The 21,344-nt window shown below is 42.6% G+C and overlaps 1 protein-coding gene across 7 annotated transcripts in view; it reads left to right on the top strand.

The window, feature by feature from the left end:
* SDK1 (sidekick cell adhesion molecule 1) overlaps positions 1-21,344 on the top strand; it is a 417,371-nt gene that overhangs the window by 352,042 nt on the left and 43,985 nt on the right. For 6 of the 7 annotated variants that reach the window (XM_030001765.2, XM_030001768.2, XM_030001764.2 and 3 more), the window contains 6 exons: positions 3,239-3,440; positions 5,489-5,592; positions 7,353-7,423; positions 12,333-12,468; positions 14,351-14,410; positions 16,418-16,519. In XM_030001765.2, the coding sequence (XP_029857625.1) occupies positions 3,239-3,440; positions 5,489-5,592; positions 7,353-7,423; positions 12,333-12,468; positions 14,351-14,410; positions 16,418-16,519 (675 nt within the window). The remainder of the gene's footprint in view (positions 1-3,238; positions 3,441-5,488; positions 5,593-7,352; positions 7,424-12,332; positions 12,469-14,350; positions 14,411-16,417; positions 16,520-21,344) is intronic. The other variant, XM_030001769.2, reaches the window with a different exon arrangement.

Raw genomic sequence — 21,344 nt, 5'->3', positions numbered from 1 at the left:
GAACAGGAGTGTGGGTTTTCTGCTGGTCTTGTACCATATGTCATGTTCCGTTGCAGAGCATGTATCTGGTCTCTTGAGCTGGCAAAGTCAAAACTAGCCAGCGTAACTTTACCAGCATCATTCCCTTGTGCATCACTGGATTTTGTGCCACATACCACTCTGACCCATTGTGCTGTCTGGATATTGATCTTTAAGAAACCTTCTCCCTCAAAAATTAGAACCATGCAACTTCTGCAATTTATAAAAATCACAGTTCAGAGAGAAGCACGCTTCAGGAGGTAACTAGGGCAGACTTCTATAGATGTTTTTCAACTATTGTTAGCACTTTTGCATGTGCTTGTGTGCCTGGTCTTGGCTCTTGCCCAAGTCTTGCACTATAATACAACCAATTATATTTACTGTTAGTTCTCAAAATGTGCCTACTAAGCAATCTCTTAAGTCCTTTCTACACCTTGCAGATCTTTTAGTGCAAGAGTTAGGATTTCCTGTGCTATTTGCTCACAATGTCTTCCTTATTATTTTCCTATAACACTTCTTAGAAGAGAGGACATTGGCCTGATGTTCAACCACCAGCAGCGAGGGCCTGTGGGTTGCATTTCAACTACTTCTGGCCTGCCTGGTTGGTGTTAAAATTCCCACTGGCATAGCTCTCTAGGTCATGTGCAGCCTTCCCGGTGCATAACAGTGTAGTTCTCAGAGAAAGAAACTCTAGAGCTGTAGTAGGAAACTTAAAGTGCCTCTACTAAAGATACTGTCCATCAAAGAGATTTATCAGCTCAAGGTTTCTTCCACCCCTGTCTGATAGCTGTCAAAGTGGAAGTTTAAAGTCCAACATGTGGAAGTTTCAAAAAAAACCCACCATGGCCAATAAAGTGAATACTCAAAGCTCAGAGCCTCTCCTTTTCAAAAAAATGTGCTCACATTTCCCAGACAGTGCACAAGCTGTTGCTGGATACACAATAGCTCAAGGCAGAACTCCCAGCTCCGCTGCGGGAACAATGATCCCTCGGTGCTATCAATGCTGTAGGGTTATCTTGAATAGGCAAGTCATAGTATAAAATGAACCTTTTCTCTTTATGATGGATGGCTCTGCTGTGTCTCTATGCACGCTATGGAACCGAGTCCCAAGGCACTGAGATTTAGCTGAAGTGATCCCATATGTAAAGTGTAGAGAGAAAAATGTATAATCTCCCATCACCAAGATTGATATGAGGAGATGATAAAGAAATTTATCCAGTGCAGCTATTCTGCTAACAAGTAAATAAACAAACCTGAAACTTGTATACATGACAATAAATATGGTAGAGTAAAAAGATACTGAATTTCCATTAATAAAAATGCATTAGATGTCCTTGATACTAATGTAGGCAGGCACAAAAATTCCCTTGAAAATTAACAAAATTGGCCACTCTTGTCCATTAAGTTCCTTGGATAATCCCAATATAAATCTTCACATTTTACAATGATACCTGTGATTTACAGATCCCAAGTGGTATTGTAGCAGTGTTCCCCAGAGGTTCTTCTGTAGTGCTCCACAGTGGTGTGATACCCTTCAGAATAGTCAACACCAGTGACCAGGGCAGAACTGAGTCAGAAGATGTAAATGTAGCAAAAAATCAAAAGTAGTCCATTGAGCCATATGGCCTGGCCTTACATTCCTGCACAAACAGCTCACTTCAGCATTTGCTTGTGGCTAAACTCCCATAAATAAACTCTTTATACTAATGTTTTTGTACAAACAGTCAGGAAGTATATATATCTTGCAATACAGGAGATTTCAAGATCTCCCATTAGCAGCAGAAGGAAACCCAATCCTGGGAGACTGACTGCAAGATCTGACCTGCCCAAAACTGCAAGCTGGTTAAAGCTTATCAGCAGAGAGTATTAAATCCCTGCACGACACTCGCTTCCTCTGATAGAATAACCCTGAATACCTGTCTCAGCCTGTCAGTGTAAGGCATTGACCTTTTGCATTGTACTCCGGCTTGCAGGCTGCTGGCACTGAGGGCTTCCTCCAGCTAATAGCTTACAAATCTTTGGGCACTGATGTCAGCAAGAGCATGCTGCAGAGAAATGCCAAAACATATAGGAAATGGTTTTAGGGGATGGCAGGGAAATACGTGCTCGCCGTACGGAACTGTGAGGAATTGGGCAGGCGGAGGTGTGTTTATGGAAACAAGTGCTGATGAAGTTGAATTGAATTGCTTCTCAAAAGCAAGTCACTGCGGTGTCTCCAATCAATTTCTGCTTTATTACATGCCACACATTTTAATCAGAATCAATAATCTTCATGATAAACAATTAAACAATTATTCCTCACTCTATAGAGTTTCTCTATTGAAATCGATGGAGTGCGGAGACACAGTGACGGGAAAGGAGATCTATATTGAAACTGTTGGGGACTGGCATGCTTACACCGGCATTACCATTCCCTGCCTCATCTAAAAGGTGTACGGTTAATTACTCTGGAGAGATCTCCCTCAGCATTGGCACTGGCTGGTTTGACTTTGCAGGTTCAAGGTTAGTGGGTATGAAGGGAAGAATTGGGGAGGTCTGGAAGCGAACTGCGGCAGGTACTGAAGCCCCAGCTCTGCACTGTCGTCTCCAAGCTGGGGTTTGGAAGCAGCAGCAGGAGCTGCTGATGGCTCCCAGTTCCTTGCCAGAGAGGGCTGGTGCAGGAATTCAGTACTGGCTGTAAGTCACGCGCTTGGACTCTGCTGCACGACAGCCTGTTCCAGCTCATCCCTTCCTCTTCGTCATCCCTCGGCTGGGGAGCAGCTGGTGGAAGAGGATAGCACAGAGAGAACGTAGTCCCATGGTACCAAGTAGTAAGTACAGGTTAAAAAGTGAACTAGTTTACAGGGAAATTCTGTCAAAAGAGCAACTGCAGCTAGAAGCGTAGCTGGGTGTCAGTAAAGATTTCCTCGGTTTGCTTGGCTGCTGGTCCTAATGATTCTTCCTTAACCTGCCAGGCCTAGAACCCCCCAAGTTTTGAGGTCTGTTGCTAGGAAGGTGTATATTCAATGGTGACCTTTTATGCATGGAGATAAGAATCAGTTTTACTGCTACTCTTTGCAGTAAAATGTTAAGGAATGGGATGGCTTGTATACTTCAGGGGGCAAATCCAAAAGACCAATCTCCTGTGGCATTACCGCTATGAAAATCCGGTTAGGCTTTCACATTTTATGTTAGCTTGAATTTCCTCTCAAAGCAGTACCAAATTATGGTTTAATTGCAGAACGACCAGCACCGCCCAGGCAGGTGATGACCCCCCAGAGCGATGTGTCGTCACGGAGTCTGCTGTTGAAGTGGGTCCCTGGAAGTGATGGATCTTCACCAATACGATATTTTACAGTACAAGTGCGAGAACTGCCAAACGGAGACTGGCAAACCTACTCCTCTTCCATCAGCCACGAGGCAACGTCCTGCATTATTGAAAGGTACCATATGATCCCAGGCTAGCATAGAAATTCCCACGCTTTCCAATTCCAACAGCTAGGAAGCCAAAGCAAGCCTTGCTCAGCTTCACAATCTTTTGGGGAGAGAGAGAGGTTAAGTGAGGTCACTGCTCCCATTTTAGAGGTGGTGTTATGAACAGCAGTTGAGACATTTGCTGAAGGTCATGCAATAAATCTAATTAAAGTTGGATTGCAATGCAACTTTCTGAAGCCCTTCCTGAAAGCTCGGCACCGTAGATAACGCTACTCAGGCTAAACCATATGTAGATACACAATGCTGTGTAAAATACAACTAGTGAAAAATCCTTTCAGTAGTGACTGATGTTAAAATCCACTCTCAATGCTGCATTGCAATTATCTCTATATAAGCTTTTCCAGATGAAATGAGAACCGTTTTTATCTGTATTTTCCATACCAAAGTTTATAGATAGCATCAGAATGTTTAAACTTTGTTATTCAGGCTTCATTATATCCTCAGTGATGCTGTTGTAATTAAAGTCCTTGTAACATCTGCGAAAGCAATTGAATGTCTCTGAGAAGGCACTTGTTTTGCTGTCCATTTCCTCTGTTGACGAGCTAGTACAAATCAGATTATTTCTAAAAGGCCGTGAGCTTTTGGAGAATCACGTATTCAAAGCATTCAGATACAGATTTTTCAGATCTGTTATAAAAGCATCAGTGGCTATGGTGTATGGCAGCTCACTGATCATGTGCCAGAAGATAGAGATACATTGCTATGCTTTCGTCTAATTGTGCAGAAAAAGAAAACTTGACAATTATAGGTACAAATACAGACCTGATTCATCAATCTTGGAGGTGTTACACCCACCCTGAATTATACCCAGTATCTTTCTAGTCAAAACCTGTAAAATCAGGGAAACCAACCTATGTAATTTAGACTTGACATTGCCATTACTGAAAACAAAAGATCAAGAAAGATTATTCAAATTATTCAAGTTGCTGTAGGTAAGTTGCTGTAAGTAACGGTGTCCTAGTAGGGTGGCACTACTGAAAAAGATTTCTTCTCGCCCTTGCTAAAAGCATTTTCCTGTGAAAGTCCAGAAGAGTAGTACATGTATGATGTGAGAGTGCTGCCCATCAGAATGCATTATCCCTTGATGTTTAATCATTCCTTACAAGTAACTTAACTTGGGTTTGTAGTCAGTGTTACATCTGCCAGCTGATGGCTAGACACTACCAATTAATTAGCTAATCCCCTGTAACTTAGAGCTCTGCCTTTCTAGCCTTTGCATGTGACTCAAAAGGCAGCCTCCCCCACGCCTTCCCCTGCCAAGCCAAGACAGAAGAATCTCTGCGAAGGTTGTGTCAGCTGGAAATCACTCTTTGCATATCTTAAAGAACTGCATAGATAAAAGAGCTGCAGGGAACCTGTTGTTACTGTCTTTATTAAATAATCCAGGTAATAGCATTAATTTGAAATTCAGTAGGAAAAAACCGCACTGATCAAACGGTATGGTCTAGAGGATTAGTCAGAAGGCTGGCGCTCTGAATTCCAGTGCCTGCTGCGCACTGGCCGACCCTGGGCAGATTACCTGCCTCCTCTCTACCTGTCAGCTCCATCCGTTCACTGAGGATGAGCTGACCCACGGATCTGGTTTGAGGCTATCTCAGGCAAAGCACCTTGAAAGACACGTTTTGCACAGCCACGCAAAACTCGAATAACAGCACATCTTGTCCTTTCCAACAAGCCCCAGTCGTAGGCTGCTCCGTGAACTGCAACTTCATGGCTGTTTTCTGGAGCCCAGTTCAGCTATGAATCCCTGCGTGTTTTCAGGAGCTCAGGCCAATGGAGATCTGAGAGGATGCTGATGGTAGCAAGGGTGCGAACACCCCCGTGTCGTAAGGAAGCTGGGGGGAGGCTGCTAAGAAAAGGCGGTGTGGAGAAGAGGCAAAACTGCTCAATGACTTTAGTCGCCAGCGGGCAGGTTCTCTGCAGAGGCTTGTTCTGAGGCAAGTTGCGATGGTGCGGGGAGATTTCATCCCTCAGCCTTATTTTTTACGTTCCACAGCTTGAACCCGTTCACCTCTTACAAACTGCGAGTGAGAGCAACCAACGACATCGGCGACAGCGACTTCAGTGCGGAGACTGAGGCGGTCACGACTCTGCAGGATGGTAAGCGAGGAGGAGCGGGGCACTGGGGGCATCGCCATGGGATGGGCGCTCCCCAGTGCTCCCCGGTTCGCTGGACCCACCGCGATGTGTTCTCCACTGGGACTGTGGAGTGAAAATTCAACATCCACTGTGCTTTTTTTCATAGGAGATTGATACAGGTAGTAATGAGATGTGGCTGAATTAGTAACAGCAGCCTTAAGTGTCCTGCTGTGCCCTCTGATAATGAATCATACTTTCAGGAGTCTCAAAATGGAATTAAACTCCGTTTGATTGGCTTCCAAACCCTGCACTAACCATTATCTTTGCAGAAATTGAATAATTTACAAGAGATCATTAAAAATAAATGTAGAACCATGCATACATTTGAAGAAGTTTCTTCAATTGTTTTCACTCACCATCCACATCAGTCTGCACTATGGCAAAATTGCTGAGGTATAAGTAAGAAAGAGTATGAACCTCCTGGAAACATGAGCGTTTAATCCTGCAGATCAGGGCCAGTAAACTGTGAATGACATTGACAAGGCTTTTATTTTTAGCCTTAGAGATCAGCTTCTAATTCCTTGATTGTATAAAGTCAGTGCCTGAATGCAGAAGTAGCTCTGATGTCTTGAATGGAGAAAGGAACTCTGCAAAGTGTGAAAAAGCATCAGTATTTACCGTTAGCCTGGGAAATGGGGTAATACTGGGATACATATATATATACGTGGTGCTAGGAATTAGCCAGTATTTCATACAGCTCAAGGAATGACTAGTTAAATACGACATTGAGTTATAAAAATAGGAAACAATTTGGCAAAGGAATGTTTAAAGAATGTGATATTGAAATCAGAAAAACAGAAGACAGAGCTCAGGAGGATCCTAAGTTGAACAAGAACCCATGTAATACTTGAATAATGTGCTTAGCAGCCTTTTAAAGCCATCCTGACTCTCCACCTTCCTGAACAACGGCTGCTGTATCAGTGCAGGCTATAACTGGTACTAATGAGCAGCACTGGTTCACTGTTTCGGAATTTAAAATTTTATTTTCAATCCTCTTTGAATTTAGCTACAGTGAATCCAGAGTTGTGCTTGGCCTCCTCACAATACAACGGGGAAACACTGTGAAAGCCTCTCACCTCCTTAACAAACGGAACATTTATTCTGCTGAGCAAACCTGGTGCTGCCACTAGAGCATTGCACTGTGGAGGGCTGTCAGCTCCTGATAAGCCTTCCCTTCTTCGTATTTGAGCTGGGAGCTGCTATAGTGTGTGTGTATGTGCTATAGGCCATGAGCACAGGAATGGGTTAACCCATGGTAAATCAAGCTGTCCTGACTAAAATAATCTGTGACTATGCGACACGGCCTCCTAAAAACAAGCTGGGCTTGCCCCAGCTGTGGCAAAAAGATCATGGAAAATTCGGGAGCGGTTTGCTCACGCTTTCAAGCACGCACGCAGCTGGTTTAAGTTCTTTTCAAATGTGTATCCAGTTGTTTGTGAGCGGCTGGCATGCTGCAGCTTCCTCCAGATTTATGCCCTCAGCTGTCCTCTTATTCCTGCTCAAGTTGCCAAGGCCACAGGTAGAGCAAGGGATGTACGAGAAGTGGCTGGCTTCTGCCTGGATTGCAATATTCATATCCACCACATTGCTTTTGAGACCCACCGCGTAGTAGCTGGGATAGAAGATTTTCTTCAGCAGTGAAGGAAAATCTGATGGATAAAAGCTGCTCGTTTTCCACCCTGTTGCTATAACTGCTTTGGTTACCTTTTTTTCTTGTTTAGTTCCAGGTGAACCACCCAGTTCTGTGTTAGTAACTCCCCACACGACTTCATCTGTCCTTGTGCAGTGGCAGGTAGGTAAAATGAAAAATTTTGATGTTTCTGGAACAATTTTTTGGTTGCTTTGACTCGTTGACCTTAATGGTACATTGCAAGGGATGTTTTTCCTGAGCTGGAAGTATTGTAGTAGAGTTGAAGGACTGCAGCTCCTTTCTTGTTTTCCTGATCTAGGCATATATTTTAGCGATGGATGGAAATTTCTGACAGTTGCTTTTACTTTGTGCCCCGTGAGGGAAAGCTTGGGAGGTGAAGGAGTTTGTAGCGATGCCCAAGATCATTACTTGTACAGATTTTCCTGTCCTTTCATTGATATCAATAGATGTGCATCTTTACATTGAAAACATTCAATAGAGTGCGGCATTGGTAAAGACCAGGTAATCAAAAGCTCACTTTCATTCACATCGCATACTGCCTCCTTCAGCTGCTGAAATAATCAGAAGCGCATGCTGTGCCTGAGATCCTGTTCATACCTTTGAGGAACTCCACATGCCCTTTTGGCTCTTTGAGGGCTAAAAATCGAGATTTTTTTCAGAGGAGAGAAAGGAAGTTTGAGCTCTCCATAATATCTCTGAGTTGGATGTGAAAGTATTCGTGCCAAGTCTGCGTTTTATATAGGCATTTCCTCTGCCTTCCTTTATCTTTCACTACTGGCCTCCTGGGAGATGCTGGAACATTTTGTGACCCAGTGCCTGAGGCTTCTTTTTGCAGAGTGAGCATTAATAGAGGGAACCCAGTGGGGTACTGCAAGTTATCCATAACCTATCCTGGAAAGCCTCTGCCCACCCTGCTCCTGGGACAGCATCCCACGAACATAATAAGGATAGCTTTGGACAGATTGCATTAGAGTGAAAAATGTACATACGTGTTTACAGTACAGATGGGGCTCCTTGCGTTTTTGGAAAAAAAAAATATATGTATGAGGGTCTGTTTATTGCTATGCAGCAGCACTTTAAAAATATGCCTGGCTGTACTGCTGGGTTGCTGGCCCAAGTTCACACAGCATAATACTAAGCAACAACATTGCTTTACAGCATGTTGAACAAATAGAAGACATGTTGAACTGTTTTGCCAAAGGAATTACGGAGAGATGTAAATCTACCACCCCACCTACAACTAAAGCCCACAGTAAAGAAAATAAGGTATACAAGGAGAGGAAAAAGAGGATGTGAGGCATGATGTACTGCAGAAATAAACATTCCCCCAATTGACTGATTATTGGTGTGTAGTTAATGTGAAATAGGTAGTTGTTTAGGTAATTGGATGCTTTTTATTTCATGAAAATGAAATGGGGTTGTTGTGCCAGAGCCATCTCAAGGGAGTTGTGGGCGATTATATGTCATTACTACATGTATATTAATAGGTCCTGGTAATTCAGCCGTACTATATTTTTCAAATAAACAAAAATCTTCAACTCCTACAATAGCCTCCAATTAAGAGGAAGTTTCACAGCAGTGTCTAAGAAATAATGTAAACTGAAAACAGCAGTCAAGCTAAATGGGAGAGTAGATTTCCAAGCAAAGCTAAATTTTTAACTTTGAGCTGTGTTAATAATTCACAAAACAAACTCTAGATGCACTATCTGTGCTTTCAGCTGCTTGGTCCAATCAGTCCGTTATTTTTAAATTTAAAGTAGGAAGAAAATAAGTAATTTCCATTGAGGTCTGTTGTATCAATAATGCAAGGTTACTTCAAATGTTCTGGAGGATGTTGCAGTTAACATCAGGATCATGTACTGTTCTGCTTCTACCTTAGAGATAACAATTATTCAAACTTGAATTTTAGTTGTTTTTTAAATTATTTTTAAAGAGCACAAAAATGTTTCTTACTTCTGCACAACATTACAGACTGCCACTCATAATCATTTTACCTATTTCAGCAGATCCCTGAGGCCTTCCTACAAAATCCTAAATAATCCATTACATCAAAAGCAGAGTTTTGTCCATGAAAGACAGATAGGAAGGGGAAGACCTGACCTTTTAGCAGAGTACCCTTTTCAGGAAAGAATCATCATTTCCATGGCAAGGGGAAAGACAGTTTTCAAGCCATTTATTTTCTGAGCTTTCCTGTCCTAAAATTAAAGGAAGGAAAAAATGGAGAATCACATGAAAGCATAAGAAAACAATGCTTGCTATCAACACATCAGTGTTATATCACAATAAGGAATGAAGCTTTATCTGTTAGGCAGTTATATGGCAGAGCAGGGAATAACAGTCTCTTTCTCAGCTTCAGCAGTGTTTTCCTTTGAAGATTCTGTAGGAATTCCACCTCAACTTCTTTTTTTAAATTGAAAACAAACATATATTAATAGGTAAAATAGGAAAAGACATCGAATCTTTCCAAGAGCACCTTCCCTCTAGGTAATAATTAACAGAAATACAAATCCATGTAACGTTCACAGGAATTTTTTCGTTGTGTGAAGTTTATTTCCGTGCTGGTTAGGCTTTGTTTTCTTGCAGCCTCTCTCCTCCTTTGTGGTGATGCACTCAAGATGTGTCCTGGTGGGACAGTGCCCCCCTTTACCCTGTCTCTGGAGAAGGTAGTCCTCACGCTTTGCGTTGCGACTCCTCCCTGCCAGGACAGGAGGAGGCAAGGACACTGCCATGCTGTGGAGCCCTTCTCTGCTAGCGAACCATCAGGGCTAAAGCAACTTGAGTGTAATATAGAAAACAAAAGAGGAAAGTCAGAAGATTGGAAAAGAAAAAAAAAAAAAAATCGTGGCAGATATACTAGTAATTGGCAGTAAACCGTATTTCATCTTCTCCACCTTGTGGAGGAGAACGTTTCAGCTGGTCCATGAGCGATCACATCATCAGGCAGCCCTGGAGAAGGCTGTCGCTTTGTTCAGTCTATTTGCTCAGTCCCTTGGACGAAGGGCTCAATCTGAGCCCAGGAAAGGCTGTTGTACAAGAGGTTGATTTATTTGCCTTGTAAAATGGAGTCTGAGAGGGAATATGATTGCCCTTTTTAAAATACACCATGGGAGTAAACACCCCATAGGGAGAAGAACTATTTAACCCAAAAAGCAACGTTAGCACAGGAACAAATGGTTATAAACCTGCTATGAATTATTTAGATTAGAAACTAAATGAAGGTTTCTCACTGCCCAAGTAGTGAGGCTTGGACCGGCTTTCCAACAGGAATACCGGAAAGCAGAAAAATCAGCTTGTTTTCTGGCAGAGGTTGCTCTGTTTGTGAAGAGGACTAGAAGCAGCTGACTTTCTGCAGTCTGGAGGGCCTCATCCTGGTGATTCTTGAGGTCCCTCACAATCCTGTATTCCTAGACCATTCTGTAATGCAGATGCTAAATAATAGTGAAAGCTGGTCAGAGCTTCTCCAAAGGATGGAGCACAATAATGATCATGACACAATGATGAATGAGGTTCTCCAACCATGCAGAGTAAGTACAGCAAGATCTTGGGACTACTTGGATTGCTTTCAGCAGGCTCTGGGCAGGACCACTGCAAAAGAAGGCGGCTTCGTGCAGGAGCAGTTTCTGCTCCTGGCAGCTGTGTAGCTTTCTTACACTCTGGTTAACGTAATTTTCTTTTTTGGTTTCCATAAACTGCAATCTTTCTACTTAATTCCTTCAGCCCTCACCCAAAGCAAAGTCCTTTGCGCTGAGACAGGACAGCCCTCTCTCTCCTCCTGCCATCATAATGAAGTAATGGAAAATTCTTGTCGTTTCTGGAGGCAGAATGCTCGGTTATTACCAAATATCTTCCTCCTTTCCTGTAAAAATATTCTTACTTTCTTCATTAAAATTACATGTGGTATTACCTTCTATTGTGACAGCATTTCACACCAGCACTTAATTTCTCCACAATGGACAGAAGGTTTTTCTTAGTAAAGTTCTCAAGACTGCTAGGGATCTTTTTGGATTAAAGGTGAGATCATCATTAAAATCCTTTTCATTTGTACTTTCAGCCCCTTAAATTTCAGTACAAGAATCTTTAGACGACAAATGGCTCAGGGCATCTTTTCTTCTCTGCAGTTCTTAGCCTGTATTAAACTCATGAAAGTAATTTTTTTCCCGAACATGAAGAATTCCTTTGCTTGTCTCTGTTTAAGCGAGCCATTCAGACAAAATTCTCCTTTTCAGTGTACTGGCTGTATATCTGTATCTGAAGGAAGATGTGAGGGGCTCCTGAAGAATCCTTGCTGAGGTGCTATGTCTTTGAGTGTCTTCCAAGATGTTGCAGAAGAAAAAAAAACGTGTATCTGAGCCAGCCCAATGGCTATACATACTGTACTGCTCTAAGCTGTTACGGAGACCTGGGTTTGCCTGTGGGACTGGACTTATGCAACACACCAGAGTCCATCATACCGTGACTCCTCTCTAAATGCCTCTCTGAGGCTATTAGACCTATTTTCATCTTCCTAATTAAAGCCAGAATACACCAATTCTTTGTTATTTTCTCATCAGTCTTTCAGTAAAATAATGCCAAACGAAGAATGTTCTATGAACAGTCCCCAAGGAAAATAGCCACTAAAGAAATTCTGTCTTTGACAAAATAATTTATTTCTTTTCATCTCAGAAGACACGAAATACTGTTTTGCTGTTCCACTGTTGGTGGCCAGCAACATGCATTTTCAGGGACATGCTTATTTATATTCTTTATCACACACAAGTTTCTGTGGACCAAGAAGGAAGGGAGCTTAGCTCTTGGTGTAGTGCATCAGGTGTCAATTTTTAAGTAAGGAACCTTTTGTAGTCACCACAGCTGAGTGAAATCATCAAAGTTGCCTTTAACTTGTGTTTTTCAAATTATACAACCTTTGACGCTGTATATTATTAATGGCTATTTTCACCAGAGAGCACTGTGTCCCTTCGCACAGGACCGGTGTCAGCTACTGCCCGTTGCGAGGGACGTTTGGTGCAATGCACATCTTAACAAGCCCATTCTTAATGTGAATGTTTTTCAGCCACCCAAAGTTGAGAGTCTAAACGGCTTGCTGTTGGGATACCGGATCTACTATCGGGAGCTGGATTACGACACTGGAGCTGGAACAGAATCCAAAACCATCCAGAACCCTTCAGCTTTAAGAGCAGAGCTCACACGTAAGCCTGTGTTTTGGACCCTATAATATCCCAGACTGGTAATCCGTCGTTACACCAGACGCTATATGACCTCTTGCCCCGTGGAAATAACACACAATTGTGTTTAAGAGTGCTGGGGATAATTTAGCTTTTACACAATCAGGGTGAAGGTGCTGGAAAATGCTAATAGCTTCTGTCTGGTCAGCATCGCTTGTAATGGTACATGTTAATCTATGCCAGCATGCTTGAATTGATGTTCTGTCCCCTATGTATCCTCTGATTTCCTGCTTTCTGCTACCTCCATTTCATTATTACCCTGGTATACTTTGTTCTGCTATCAGACAAAGAAGAGAGACTTCATTTTCCTCAGCTGGGAACCTTTTTCTTTCTTGCTATTTTTTAATAGTTTTTATAATTGACATTTTGTTTTTCTTTTTGCAGTATAAGAAAACAGCCGAGGAGAAATTTTAAATAGAATCTTTACAATTTCAAAATGCTTGTCCCTATTTTGGAAGAAAAGTGCAAAAATGAGCAAGAATTTTAAGGTGCATGCTTGCCATGTTAGTCACTGGGGTTTTTGGCTCACACGGAAAGAAGGTGGAAAGGGAGAGGAATAATAGAAAAATGAAAAGGATTTTTAGACAAAGGCTAGAAAGGAAATCAGAGGGAAGAATAGGCAGAATAAGATAATGGGAGGCAAAGATGTGAGCACTCGGTAGCCTGACTGATATGGTCCAGCAATGAGATGTGCTTATGGAGGGACCAGCTTTTGTCCTGTTTGATGTCAGCAGAATAGTCAGAATAACATAATACTCACTCGAAGAGCAGCAGAATAGGGTTGAGTGAGACTATTTTAGTATCTTACATCATCTTCCATGTTTTCCAGAACCTATAAAAGTGGTTTCTACAAAAGCAAGAGTGATCTTTGTGGGGGTGTGGAAAAAGTGGATGCTTTAAATATAACGTAAAGACCTAACTCTGACCTCACTTACATGGTCAGTGCTGAATGAGACTTCTCAGACTCTACAGAGTTTTAGCCAGGACGGAGTAGAGATGTAAAGCTCCTATAGGTGTAGGTTTGCATAAAGGTTGTTTCCAGACAAAAGCTGAATGACTGACTGTGTATATTAGCATGAAATAATGACTTTGGATGTTCTCTCGTCTCACCCGTTTCTTCTTTTCCCTCTTCTTGGCTGGCCCTGCAGCTACATTCCTGATAGCTGTAGAGTAGGAAAAAAATGTGCTGTACCTCTCCAGGGAGTCAAGAGAGAGAGAAAGGGGTGGAGACAACTGTATTTTAAGAAAAATTTCCCTCTTTCTCCTCATAATATGACAATTCTTGCCTTAGAACACCTCTGTTCCTTACTGACCTCCGGTTTTGCACAGCTTAGCATATTATTAGAATTCGCTCACAGCAGGAATATTGAATTCTATAAGTGAAACTGTGGGAAATCTAACACGCATTTAAAGAAACGGGTCCTGTCCTATTGTAAGTGTTCGCTCTTTGTGGCCCGTGTTCCAGGTCTTTATCCTGCAGCTCTTCAGGTTTTGAATTTTGCATGTTGAGAAATAAGAATGTAATACAGTGTTGAGAGTTTCCCCCCTAGAAATTGTTTCATTTTTACTCATTTGTTCTATTTAATCTAGAAGTCAGAACATTTCTGTGTTGTATATTTGTGAGACTCTCTGTTTGAGGAGGAAATGAAACAGCCCTGTGTGAGCGAGATGCTTTTGATGTGTTACGAGAGTGTGATGTGATTTTATTGCCCTTCAAGGTATAGTCCTAAGGCTCAAACTGTGTATGTGTGTGCTGCATCATTTGCCTCTGTCTCTGCTGTACATCATTTGCAATAACTATTTCCTTGCACTGTAACAAGCTTTCTGCTTTGCTTACCCTGAATAGCCCAAAGCAGCTTCAAGACAGTGAACAGCAGCTCTGCATTAACGACGTATGAATTAACACGTAAGTGCACATTGCCTTTAGATGGGACTCTTTGTAATGGTTCAAAATACACTATAGGCAAACCTCTGTGGTTCTCCTCAGCAGATCTAGCAGAAATCAACACAGATTAATGATTCTGCTTTCTTGAGTTTCTTTTTCTTTAAGTCTCTGCTTTCCCTACATCAAGAGACATTGATGATGCAAGTAGGTAGCTGTTGTAAAAATGTGGCTGCTGGGAAGGTAAAACATTATTGACTGTAACAACCCAGTATTGCTGATGCTAAATGAATTTTCATTCGCTTGCTACATATTTTGCAGTCCATCTGAGTTTAGCTGTATCACATCATTAGTCCTATGATTCAAGCATTGCGATGCTCAGGCTTTCCATGGAGTAGGAGGCCAGTTTAGAGAGGGCCCAATGAATCTATGTGCATCTCCAGAGGTGTTTTCAATTGGAAATGAATAAAATAGCATTCGACAGAGTTAAAAGGCAAGTTGCTTTGTGGTGGTGATGGTTCACTAGATAGGTTTTGCCCAAGGCTTTTGAGTCACAGATTGTGATGGGCTAAAAAAAAAAAATGAAGCCCTATCCCCACTGAAACTTGCATGCATGAACTCTCATGTGTTCCATTTTCTTCCACATCCAGTTAACACTAAAATCTCCCTTGTGGCTTTTCATGGCAGCAATTAAACTTTCCCTGTACAAGCTGCCCAGTACTATATCCTATATATCTTACCATTTTTTGTTTGTTTGTTTACGAACTTAGCATCATTATTGCCAATTTGCTTGCTACATGTTTTGCAGTCCATCTGAGTTTAGTGGTATCACATCGAAAAATTAGTGATGTATAGGATATCATTTACAGTATGCCTGAGACTTGGGAATCATGCTGGACTCTTGAGTCAGATATAGGAGCACAACACTTGTAAACGCTTCTGTGAAACTGAAATTAGACGAATCGGTATGATTAGGCTTATTTGACCTTACCAAACCAATGGCATACTGTCAGCCACAGAGTTAAGGGTACTATGTGATTCATAGATAGCAGAGAAAATTATCGGCAAAGGAAGAAATTTGGACACCTGGCCATGCGTGTCTTAATTCAATGCTCATTTCGATAGCGCAATTTATGTTATTGATTGCTCTCTTACTCTAATTTCACTGTTAAATATTGTAGATGATAAATATTTCTGTTAGGATTGATTCTTTCATCCTGAAAATGCAAAATCTGAAACTGCTCAGGCATTGCCTCCCCTAATGACGTTGACATGATTCTCCTCCACCCTTGTTTGCATCTGCTAATTACCTTCATGCAGTTGGGTTTTTCTAGATTTTTTCACACTGCTCTCTCTCGCTCTCCTACCTCATCTGTCAGAGTAGTTTCTATATGTGAGCAAAGAAATTTGTTGCCTGGTGGCCAAATGGAGTCCAGACTTCAAAATCTCCTTTCTCTTTGTGATTGATGTTCAGGCTGTGGTCCCTTTGAAGGAAAAGATACCCATGCAGTATTTCAAATGGGACACCAGATTCCCCGCTGCAGATCATCTTCTGCACCCTCCTGCAGCAGTGACGTTCTTGAGCAGTGCAATTGCTAAATGACTCCCTGGATGAAAGTCCCTAGGATTAGGCAAAGGCTTGAAACCATGTTCCTTCCTACCAGTAGAGAGCAAAAGGAGCCCATATGTTGAACATTCAAAGGAAAGTCCTGCCTTTTTCTGTCATTAAGAATGACCTAGAGATGTTCCTCTAGCTAGGTACCCATCAGGAATGATTCGTCTTACTGGAGCAACACCGTGAGGGAACACTAGAAAATCTTGCCATTTCATTGCAAAGATCCTTCATAATTATGCAAATTCTGCTGTGATGTGTGAATTAAGGGAAGATGGCAGTAGAGATTGCACTAATTGTACTGCTTAATGCTGTATTTCACAAGAGAGAAGTCTGGTGATAAAGACGTGAGGGAGTCTAAAAAGTACCTGTAATACAGTATAAATAATTACGTATAATATAATATTTTACCTTTTCAGAGTTGAAGAAATACAAGAGATATGAAGTACTAATGACAGCTTATAATGTAATTGGTGAGAGCCCTACCAGCACACCAGTGGAAGTGTTTGTGGGCGAAGCAGGTAGGTAAAAGGCAAATGAGTTGTGGGTTTGTTTTTTTTTAAAGTACTGACATGTTTTAATATTCTCCAGATAATATTTAATATTTGTCCAGGAAAGGGATGATTTGAAAAATTCCCTGGTCACGATCGCTAACAGTTTTTTGTAGCGTCCTCTCCTGGAATGGGTTGGCAGTGACGGTTTCTTGCCATTTGAAAGCCAGTTGGTCTGCATGAACGAGGGGAGAAAGGGCATTTGAAAGAAAGAAGAGAAAATATTTTTGGAGTTGCAGGAGGATGACTGTTCATACCAAATTAGCTTGAGGGGAAAATTGACTCAAGTTAAAGAAGTGAAAAGTGGAGCACAGGAAAGCCACAAGGGAAAAGAAACAAAACTACAAAACAAGGGAGACTTGGAAAGCTGGTTCTTTTATTTTATAGCTCTCTGTGTAGAGACATTGCCTGTGCACCACACCTTGCTGTATTTTTATGCCCCTGGAAGTAAAGAAGACACTGTGTCTGGTTTAATGCTAGCTTTGAAGGCACAGGTGATGATTACTCTCAGGAACATACAGACTCTATAGCTGCATCCAGCCTCTACAGAAGCTGAGGGTCAGTGGCACTATTCGTGCCTTTACTTATTATGGATCTAGTGCATGAATCCAGGCTGTATTTATGAAATGTAACTTGCTGATCATTTTAAAATCCCTCCATTGGAAGGCCAGAGGCAGAAATCAGGACGAGACAGTTAACTAGACACTTCTTTGAATGCTTTGCGAAACAGGTGATTTTGCAGAGCCCAGATAACCAGCAGCTGAGTCTGTTCTTCTCAGTAACTCTAGCTGAGAAGTGCAGGACTGGAATAGCTGATGTCTTCCTCACAGCCACGACGGCGGTGCCGTATTTATGGTGACCCCAGCTGGAGAGAGGCTGGCGCCGAAATAGTTGTTAGTTATGGTATCAATTTCTGCAGCAGCGTCTTTTGAAGCTTAGAACAAGAATAGGCGACACGCACCCTCCTGTTGTTCAGTCTGCCGCCGTGAACGAATCTGATTACGCTTTTGTTCTTCTGTCTCAAGGCTAGGATGTAGAAGCTATCAAACCCAGCACTAATTCATTTTATTAATATTCATTAACTATTCTATTGCTCAAAACTAAGCAAAGCACATTTTTTTAAACTCTACTTAACCTTTTCATTTCAAATGTGGTGTAACATTCACTATCTTTCTCTGAAAACATCATAAATTAATCAGAGCAGCATGGTTCTGGAGAGACAGCTGGCAATATTTACATTTTTTTCTAGTTTGCTGCTGCTCCAACTTACTTCTGCAACTGCAGCAAAGAAAGCCCCAAGTGGAACGAACTGTATCTGGCTTCAAAATACATTTTTGTTTCAGAGCTAAATATCTCACTGCTGCAAATGGAGCCAGCACATGCATTTATACACATGTACACGGCACAGAAAATCACCTGGGGAAAACAAGGAAATGCTGTTATATCGTGTCTTTTAATCCCACGGTCCAGGTCTTCCTTATCGTAACTCGGTCAGGGAACAGGGCAGTGGAAGGAGCTGAACTTGGGAGGGAACTGAGATATCCAGGAGACCTCCTTTCACAGGCAGGGCTGGTATATCTGAAGTCATAGCGCGACTCAGATGGTTTTTTAGAAATACTGGATTTACCTCTGGTTAGGGACAATCCAGGTTCATGCGGTAGAAATGATGAATGTAGGATCTTCCTGCCGATTTTCACTCTCGTTGCGTGAAGTTATTATGCTTTGTTATATAACTGCCTCTTCCACCTCCAGAACTGGCTGTGATTTATCCTGTGAGTAAAGTGATTGGAGCTGGTATTGCAATTTAAGTTTTAAATTGATTTGTGACACCTTTGAGTTAAAGTGTGCTGTGGAAATACAAGTTTTTGTTGTTATTGTTTGCTTGATGTTCTTACCCATGGTAAAGGCAGTTAAGCAGCAAGCTGGAAAAAATGGGTCTGCTTAGCTTCAGCAATGGAGCATCCATGTTAAAAATAGAGAAAACCTTCCCAATAAACAAGAACTGCTGACAACACAGGCATAGCACTGAACACAAAATGAATGAAGGGGACCAGTCCCCGGTCTGAAAGCCTCAGATAACTTACGTCTCAGTACTGTTAAACGGTGCTTCATTCTGCCGTAAGGGTTGCAGTAATTCTGGTAGGTGCGAGAATGTTCCTCTCTTGGTTGTAAAAAGGAATATATTGCACGTGCCTTTGGGGAAATGTGCTAGAATTAGGCCAGCTCAGTCAAAATATCCAATTCTGTGCAGTTCTGGTGGGTGTTTCATACAGCATGGGGCACCTGGAAATAATACTGACAGTTGATGGGCTGTTTGGCTTCTGTGTCTGGTGCAGCCAGATGAGCAGTGCAGAAGGAGGAATGTCTGTAATTCCTTCCTTCCCTCTTGTGCTCTCCCCTTTTTAGATTTGAAGAGTTTCCTATCATCGTATCTGGATTTTTACAATAAAAGCTCCAGTAGACAATGGGAGCCCCCTGACAATCTTGGGGAAAAAAGCCATTTAAACCAACCTTCTGGCAGTTTTGCCAATCAAACGAGTAAAAAGCATCCGAATGGGGAGTTTCTCTCGAGCCCTTGAGTGCCGTTGAGCTGTACCTCAGCCAACAGCCTCCTTGGGCAGCCTGAGCACTCAGGTCTCACTTACCTCTGACTGATGGGCAGGAGGAAATTTTGGGAGAGAACAACCTGCTGGTAGGCAACAGATCTCTGTATCCTGACTTGCCTGGCGAATAAAAGGAGCTGGATGCAAGTGTTTTGGGGTTTTTGTTCTTTGTTTGTTTGGGGTTGGGGTTTTTTTTTTTTGCTACAGGTGGAGCAAAACCTTTTTGTTGTTACAGTAGCCCATAAGATCAAAGCCCCGGCAAAGGCTCCATTGTGAGTTCTGCCTGGACGTTCGCAAAACTCGCTGGCGTGGAGAGCAATTCTGCCCCGTGCCAGGAGAGCGGGCTGGGAGTCCTTGCGCTCAGCGCAGCCAGGAAGGATGCGCTGCCTGCTCAGCCTGAACAGAGCTGGTGTCCTTCCCCCACCTGCCTCAAGCATCTGGATCCTTCTCATCCGTGGACCAGAAGATCCTCGTAACGTTGCCTTTTTAGAGCTGGCTGCAGCTCTGCCCTGCTCGTTAGAGAACCATGTGCATCTCCTGACAAATGACAGAAAAATTGAAAGCCATCGCTTGCAGAAATTAGGAAGGGAGTCACAGCCCCGTCGGCAAGCCCCCTTCTCGCCTTGTTAATTCATTTAACAGTTCAGCTGTCAGGGATGCCGGCTTTGATTGGGAAGGCAGTGAGTGTTCAGCGAGAGGCTGGGTACTGATATTCATCCCAGCCCTAAATGCAGCTGCTACCAGAGGTGCTGTTCTGCTCGACTGAAATTAAGACTCTGTTAGAGCAGCCACTATATCAAGAGCATTATTCTACCAGGTCGCTGTCACTATCTGATTGTGTGGTGGGCTCTGGAGTTCAGGAGACTCCACTACCTGCATTTTAATTAAACAGAAATCACAGGTTTGGGGCAGGTGTGCTTCACCTAATTTGGGAAGGTGAATAAAATGGAAGGCAGCAATACAAATCCTGTGCTAATGAGCCTGCAGCCTCCAGTGCTTCTCCCATATACTGCAAAGCTGTTCTGGATGAAAAATAATGGAATACATAATTTCTTCCAGCAGCTGCTGTTGGAGGAGAGCACATGTGTGCAGAGAGGAGGTAGCAGAAGGGGTGAAGTGCACCGAGAGACACTAGCCTTTAAAGAGGTTGTAAATCCATTTGTGTGAAGAAGGGAGTGATGTGTGTCATTATAACTGATGGTGACATTGGTGACCTTCAGAATTCACAAGAACTGATGAGGCTGGTTTGTTGTTGTTCTTTTTAATAATGGTCTCTGAGAGGTGGTTCTGCAATGGGAAAGGCAAGGAGTAAAAAGAGCTGGGAGACAGAGATCTCTTTCTTAGAAGTCCTTCGTTGAAATGCCGCCTTGATTGTGCCATCATCTTTCAGAAGAGGTTTCCTGGCTGTCTCACTTTCTTCCAATTGAAACTGTAGCTTGGAAAGGAACAGGAGTGAAACAGAGGAACAGCTGCTTCTTAGCTCTCTTTTCTTACCGTCTTCAAAAACCTGCATCTATCTCTTGGTGCAAAGCGAGCAGACACCAAAATAAATTTCCCACTGTTATCTGCAATTATTTTCGTCTGCCCTCCTGCTGGCAGCTCCACAGGTGTTCCTGGAGTTCACAAACTTTATTTTGTCTGCCCTTAGCTGACACACGCAGGGAAGCTCTGCTCTGCCAGTAATGTCAGGGGAAGCACTCAGAGCTGCCTGGCCATCTCCAGCATTTTATAGGGAAGAAATAGAAACCATCTGGAAAGCTCCAAGACCAGAAATAGTCATTTGGGTTTGGGAAAGAGAAGACAAAATAGAAGAAGCCATGCTAAGGTGAAAGAAGCCTCGTAAGGAAGCAAAGGCTTGACTCCAGGCACCTGGCTCCCCTTTATAAGCTGTTCCTAGCAAAGAGCTCTTGTCCCTTCTTACCTGGTTATCTGTGCTTGGGCAATGTCCCTTTGTCATTTGTGCTGATGCCAGAGGTTGTCAGAACAAGGCTGCCTTTTCCCTGCGTGTTTTCATCTCTTTCTGCAGGCCTCGCTCTTTCCGTGTGTTCATACAAAACACGTTGCGTGGTGTCACCTCCCCATCGCAGGTCCATTTCTGGGGAAGGGAGTCCCTCAGCGCTACCTTGGGCCCCCCTTTCTCTTATAGCCCAGAAGCTTTATCTCCTTCCCTGCCCCGAATGTAGCTGAGAAGA

This window comes from Aquila chrysaetos, chromosome 25, assembly GCF_900496995.4.
Source record: "Aquila chrysaetos chrysaetos chromosome 25, bAquChr1.4, whole genome shotgun sequence".
Taxonomy (NCBI): domain Eukaryota; kingdom Metazoa; phylum Chordata; class Aves; order Accipitriformes; family Accipitridae; genus Aquila; species Aquila chrysaetos.
This window is presented reverse-complemented; position numbering and strand designations above follow the sequence as displayed.